Genomic DNA, 7,564 nt, shown 5'->3' with positions numbered 1-7,564 from the left:
GACACATTGTCGGGTTAATGATTTAGGTCCTTAAGAGGTTACATGGACCACCGACCCAACCGCTATGTGGTGTTTTAGTTTAGCTATATATAGGTCAAGGCCGAACGAAATAAAATGTGCGTGCATGAAAACGCACACGATGGTACTTTTTCCTTTAAAAAACACTTTCGATAAGAAACACAATAAAACGAATTCACAAATACCGAATTTTGTTGCTTTTGTAGGGTTCGTTTTATTATTTGTTGTTATTATTCGAAACTAAGTTTTATAACCAACCTTATGACGTGACGCAAACGCAGTCCTGTCACCATAAACATTTGAAAGCAACACGAAGATGTTATTTCCATGCCGTTAAGTCATCACGTCTCTGCAAAACAATTATATGGCTAAGCGATGTGCACAAAAGCCAAACGAGACTTAACGAAAGGGGATCTTAACTTATTCAACTGAACGCAGCTGAACAAATGGCTCAACTCATTCATCCAAAATAATGTAACGTACAGGAGTTATTATGCTGGACTGTTAGTACTGTACCATGGACCTTAAGTTATTCCTGTAAGTTGATTGCCATTCTGATGTTATTCAATAAACTCAGATACGTTTAATACCTTGCTGTGGCTAAGCTGTTGGAACACGCAACCTTCGAACGACCTTTACCAAATGAAGTTATTATGCGGGACCGTTACTACCGTAATATGGACCCTCAGGGTATCAGTTTTAGCCCTGCACTTTACCTATTGTTTTTTAGGCAACTCGTGCAAAATTGTTAAGAAGAACATTCTAATCGCACGGAGCGCCAAAATTGCTTTGTTTTGGTTGAAATTGACCAAACTTCAAATTCAAAAGCATATACGTAACGTATTAAGAACCCAAAAGGGATTTGCATGTCGCCTAAAATATCGGCTATTTGTCTCATTTAAAACAATTTACCTTTTCTAGAAAAGGCCTTTCTAGGATAAAAGTAAATAAATTAAGGCGAAAACATATTGAAAATGAAAAAATGTTAGCGCAAGGCGCGTGAAAAATTTGTGATAATATAGTAAAAGCTGTAAAAAAATAGTTTCAGTTTGCATGGCCTGGTTCCCGTACTCGATCTACTTTATATTGGGATGAAACGGAGTTGAATAAAAGGAATCAAACAGTTCAAATTTTGGCAGATTTGAATCATCCCGGAACGCTCAGTTTTTACACTTCTGGGTGCCAACCATACAGTTTGTGAACCGCTGTCTTAATAACACTACACAGTTTGTTGATTGTCGTAAAGTTTTAGATTGAAATTCGCTATATTTTAATGCAAAATATACGTTATATATGACCAATTGCATTTAGGTTGTTTAAATAGGAAACAAAATCCAGTTTGGGAGTGGGTTGACATGACCAAAAACATTATTGGCGTATTATGTATGCAATTTACGCAATACAGACTATATATTTATTTTTTAATTTATTACCTTTTTTAGATTTTTATTGATGAAGTCAGTATAGCATACATAGTTGATGTACCAAAAAGTAGAAAATCTTCGACTGTTATACTAACAATAATGTTTAAATAATATACCAAATAAGCTTATTTCCCATACTCCGTAAAAGAAGACAATTAATAAATTATTGTTTAAATTTCTATGTATTACACCAATCGGTTCAAAGTACTTATTATGCGCATTTATGTTTTAAATTTTTTTATGAATAATTGATGAACATGAGAAAATTAACACAAATCATAAGATAACATGATCATATTCTTCTTGTCATAAAACACATTTTTCTTGTCGTAAGGATCTCACACGAATTGCATTACATAATTCGAATCAGGGTATTTTCGAGTGACATTACTCTATGACAAATCTTTTCCAAATTAATACGGGGTCTTGGTTAGAAAATTCTTTGAAAATTTAAAATCAGGTAATCTGTTACGCTTGGACATTCTCTTCTTCGGGATGGGAGGGAAAACTTTGACAATGCTTCCCAACCACGCCCCAATATCTGCTTCATGTTGACTCCTCCACAAGATGTTCCCTTGCACATCGCTGATGTAAGAGTTAAGGGTTGAGGTCCACGAGGCAGAATTTGCAACCGATTTCATCAACTCCAGCTAGACATAACGAAACACGTTATTCAATAAATCAATCAACTTAAAAACGAACAAAGCCAATGGAATGCGTTTTTCGGTGTTTATCTGTCAAACATTTCTTCTCAATGACATCCTAACAACTTGTAAAAAAAGAACATAAGATACAGAAAAATCGGTACATTTAGCCTATATTTCTTTTTTAATTCAATGATATCGTCATATGACCTAAACTTAAAGAAAGTTCTTTTGCTAATATGCGTTTCACAAGGTACATCGCTTGCAGTAGAACTACAAGCCAATGTACTCATTCAAATCGACGTTTACATTATTACAAACAGACTAAATTGAAAACACTTCTATTTTAATTCATTAAGAAAAGTATAGGCTAGCGCAATAGGGCAGAATTAGGAATTTTCGTTGCAGCAATACTGTTGAATTATCTCAAGACAAATGATATTACGTCAGGTGTTTCGTCAGACTTCAAAGACTTAATGCAAGGTGTAAAACATATTGCATTTTTCACGCTTTTAAAAAAGTAAGATTTAAAAACATACACAGTAGGCTAGCTATGTCGGTATGACAAAACCAAAAATATTTAAATAAAACAGTCATCATTTTTTATAATGCAATTAGGTTTACCGCTATAATACAATAATACACTTAAATATCAACAACATCACAACCTTTTGTTTCTCTAAATTAAGTATTTTAGAAAACTGATGGGTTACACCAGGAAAGCATAAAACTTCTGGATTTACGTGCACATATATACGCCATATTTGTAATTATGTTCATGCTGGTGGCTAGGCATAAAGTATTTTAAATTTGTTGCAAAGTTATACCAATCCCATGTCGTAGTTGGTCGAAAATCTTTTTACAGCTGAATCAATAATAGTATTTGCTTCAATAATAGTATTTTACTATATTTGCAAACCGGACAGGAGATGACGATTAGCACTTACGTAGTTAAAATAGTCAAAAAGTAAGTGAAATGGACTCGTGTCTAATTTGTCAAAGAGGCGGCAGGCCGGATGAATTACATCGGCGGGCCGATCCGGCCCGCGGGCCGTAGGTTGCCGACCCCTGCGTTAAACAAACAAACAAAGAGTTCAATATCTAAATCAAAGAAAATCACATGCTGGTAAATTATTGAATTATCGAAATACTTGTTTTAGTATAGTCAGTATATTTTGGCCGTGTTAATAATAAAAAATAAAATACAAAATAATTGATGAAAGTTTTGTCCAACAAGGCAAATGCACTTCTAACCTTACAGTAGGATTTGATTTCCAGATTCCAAACAAAGCCAAAGCTTCAGAAGTACAGTTCCGGCTTCCATAATAACAAGCCGCATTTATTGCCTCACCGCGGGTCATTCTGCAGTGGAATATATTTTACTAATAATTATTTTGGATGAATGCTCTTTTGAATCTTTTTGTTTAACTTTATGGTAGGACTAAAGAAAATGCATGAATATCACTATTGTCATTAAATTAACGTATGATTGTGAATTTTTATTTTATGCTAAAGCATTTTGCTCTGAGATGGACTATCTGTGATTTTAAATAACGAACATATTTCCGGAAGCAAACTTACGTAGAATAGACATTTTAAATATCCACCCTTCGAAGAGCTACGATATTTATAAATATAAATTAAAATGTATTTAATTTAATTCTGTTTTGTTGTTGATATGACAATATGTTTTGTATTTAAACATAGTCGTTTTCAGGTTAAAAATCCTAGATATGCCATAACGCGGGTCTTAATGGCCATCCGGTTGGGAAAACAGTGATCTATTCTAACTGCTCTGTGTATTTAGTTTTAAGTTGTAATACAACATGAAATACCTTGCTATGAATTGAGAGTCTGATGTAATGGAGTCGTTCCAGTCGTAATATTCGTATATCAAAGGTTCTACTAAATCAACGACGAATTTCTGACGAAATAACATTTTTTCTGTCGCGATATGGATGAAGTAATTTACAAATGTTGTCCGTATTTTTTTACTCGTTACAAATAAATTTGAAATGAACGCAACCTTCAGACTGATTTTTTTTGCCAACGAAATTCAAACATATTGCCTATTCTGACAACAATGGTGACATTTTTTGAAATATATACAACTTTCAAATAATTTTCACAGTTACGAGACTCTCCTATATTGGACGTCATTTTAATTAAAACGTTTTTCATAAATTGCATTTAGTGTGATATTTTTCCATCGGGCAAAAATGTAAATGCCTAGTCCCCTGGCAACCGATTCCACAAGGGGCAGCCAAGGAGATAGAGTCCGAGTTGAACTGCGCATGATACTTTTGTTTGTGATGGCAGCAGTGGTTAAATATTTAATTAATAGTTTTTGGTTCGGATCCCGAAATCAACTATTTATATTGAGGGCCCAATAATGTTCGCTTGTATTATGCTCGCCTGTACACTGTACAATACGTAACTTAAGATTCCGGACATCTAGTTTTTTTACTGGCGTGGCCAGAATACATTGCAACAGTAGCAACAGCATTTAGGAAAGGGGTCGGCAACCATTCGTATGTACAGTGTGCCAGTTTATGTAGAATTTGGATTATATTTGGACACTTTAGGCAGAACCTATACTTCCAATTGATCTCCCGTTAGTCGACTGCGATGTGGACTGAGAATGAAATCCATGGGCCAAAATATTTGTTCACACAATGCAGATAGCAAAGCTTTTGACATCGTCTTGAGACAGCTAAATTTCTTCGGCGAAGAATCCCAGCACGTCAAAATGCTTGTTTGTTTGTTTGTTTGTTTTCAATCATTTTCCAGCGATGATGCCCTCAATAAGGATGATTTGAAATCGATTAGTTGCATCAGAAAGTCTTTGATATCCATCTATTCAAATGCAAAAAAAATGTTGAAAATCTGTTGACTTGGTGATCCACTTAGAAAACCTTCAGTTATTTAAAGCATCTAAAGCTTGCAATGTTGATGTCCCATGTGTAGATTTCCAAATTAACTACAAAAAATTTTTATGCCTCAAAATAATTTATAACAGTTTGTTGTGTACTCTTTAGACGCAGATTATGTTCGAATGTGGGTGGTGATATCTTTAAGTATAATATTAGTTTGCCACTCTTTATCCTCCAGTTCAGGGTGGGACTTACTGTGCTCTACCGAAAAAAACTTATCTCGACTAGATATTCAACAAACTTCAAGAGAACCTTACCGCGACTTAACCACCTGACACTGCAGGGGCACATCATGTTTTACTGTTCATATCTTCAAGCAAAGATCGAAACTTTTTGTGCGTCGTAGCAGAGCGTGCGACGAGATGATTCACTATTTCCGTTATCTTGGCGTCTTTGTTGATATGTGGTTCGATAAAATCCAGTAAATATGGTATCAATTATTCCTTGAAAGGCCGTAATACGCAAGGTGTACTTCTTTCCCGCTTTAAACATCGACTTAATCCTAATAACTAAATACTCGTTAGGGCGGTAAAGAAATTGTTCCTCAATTGGAAAATCCATCCCAGCTTCATCCGTTATTTTGAAATCGGCAGAATAACTTATATCGCTAAAAAAGAAAGAAAAGTAACGATTTACTTTACCGTTATGAGTATGACTGCGAGTTAAAACATTCATTAACGACAAATTCGTTATCGGGATAACCTAAATATAAAGAAACAATTATGATAGGACGAAAAAATTACGAAAACAATTAAACAATTACGATAGGATGAATCGTTTGCTTGGACATTCATTAAGTAGCCTACCTTTAATCGAACAGTTTTTTGTTTAAATGTCTCCGGCACAAAATTTTCACATTCCCCAATTTTGCAAAGTCGTATAGCTAATTAAGTTTCCTCGTGTAAATATCGACTGGCAAAACCAAATCATTTGTTTCTCACGTGGTAAGATTTTGCGCTAAATTTCTATTGGCCTGTTTTTTAACTTACATTGAATGGAGTAACAAGTAATCCGTTTCATTGTTGCATATAAAAGTCACAGAAGACGAACCATAAAAGGTGTCGGTATTTTCGGGCACAGCATCGTCTATAGCAGGCTGAAGAATGACTTCATACTCCATTGGTACAAGAGAAGGAGGAAGGCGTTCGTTCAACCATACTTTTTCTTGCGGCTACAACGTTAACGTTTGATTCTCATTTGTTTATATTTTTCGAGATATAATTTTGGAATCAAACGAAACTTACACGAGTTAATATTTAAGGACCCTAAATCAACCTACTTGTGTGGTGGACACAACATCAGTTGTAGACTTAATAGGTCCTATGGTGCTGGTTGTCGGATCAGCAATGGCTTCACAAGTGGATGTTCCTAGTAGTCCAATCATCAAACCTTTCACAGCAATATATAACATGTAATTGCGTTAACTCCTATTAATCATTATCACGCATGACACGTTGCACACATTAAACAACCAGATAGCCAGACACAAATCCTGGCCCTAAAATTGTTATTTAAAAAACGCAGGTCAATAAGATAGGTAAAGGTAATCAGCATCCCTAACAATTGTTTTCAGTTTTGCTGTAGATTCTAATAAAATAGTATTATAATTTAAGATGTTGCTTTAAAAAATGGTGCAATGTCTGCCCGCTATCGAACGATATAAAACAGTTATATAGATGTACCTACCTTCTACCACGAATAAAGCAGCAACCACGACTCCAAATATAACAGCACTATAGCTGTCGTGTTTAAATGAATCTGTTTCGTTCCCAAATAGTTTCTTTGACCAAAGATTAAATAAAAAACCTTATTAGAAGTTCAATTTGGAGGTTATAATACAAATTTCAAATAAAATTGTATAAATATCCAACTTAAAGAAAATGCTTTAAATCTTCTATAATTTTGTCCTAGTCAGTTTTATTAGTATTTGACCAACTTTCTTCGCATAAGAATAAGGCGGCTTTTTCTGTCTGGACTGGGTTTATACAGAAAAACAGATATCAAGGTCCGGTTCTTTCTTGCAGCAATTTGTTTAAATACGTTCGAAAATTGAATACAGCCTGTGAATCATCGACAGGTGTTTGTTGATAAGTAGAAAAAGGCATTAGTTAACAAAAGGAAAAAAGAGGTAATAAACACTAGGTAACCCCAAGAGCAAGGTTCCATTCACCCACTGCTGGGAAGACTCAAATTTATAAATAAAGTCGAATTTCCAATTGAAATTTTGCAAAGATCCGACTCAGCACGACTCGAGTAAGTAAGAAAACTCGAATTCTAAGCTATTTGCTTGTAAGAAAACTCGAATTCTAGGCTGTTGGCCCAGTTTTTTATTTTTAAAACTGTTGACATGCTTTTGTAGGTACAAAAAAATATTGATTTAAAAAAATAGAAAAACTGACCTTTGCTGCTAGTAAACCGAGATTTTCGCTTCAACACCACTGTGATAAGTAACAGGGAGGCCTATATGGAATTCTAAGGCTTTTAAAAATGACAAGGAAATATGTTTTGTACTGTTTCTATCAGTAGATCGCTGCGTTACCGATAA

General features: G+C 34.6%; 1 protein-coding gene across 1 annotated transcript; it reads right to left on the bottom strand.

Annotated features, from left to right (window-relative positions):
• Positions 1-5,331: 5,331 nt before the first annotated feature.
• Positions 5,332-6,430, bottom strand: LOC146140415 (aminopeptidase N-like). Its single transcript, XM_083392622.1, has 3 exons — positions 6,299-6,430; positions 6,009-6,190; positions 5,332-5,626 (listed from the first exon to the last, which is right to left on the bottom strand). The coding sequence occupies exons 1-3, from the start codon at positions 6,428-6,430 to the stop codon at positions 5,332-5,334; spliced, it is 609 nt and encodes a 202-aa protein (XP_083248748.1).
• Positions 6,431-7,564: the final 1,134 nt, after the last annotated feature.

This window comes from Ascidiella aspersa, chromosome 6 (assembly GCF_963924565.1).
Source record: "Ascidiella aspersa chromosome 6, kaAscAspe10.2, whole genome shotgun sequence".
NCBI lineage: Eukaryota > Metazoa > Chordata > Ascidiacea > Phlebobranchia > Ascidiidae > Ascidiella > Ascidiella aspersa.
Note: the sequence above shows the minus strand (reverse complement) of the source record. Positions and strands in the feature narration are given on the sequence as shown.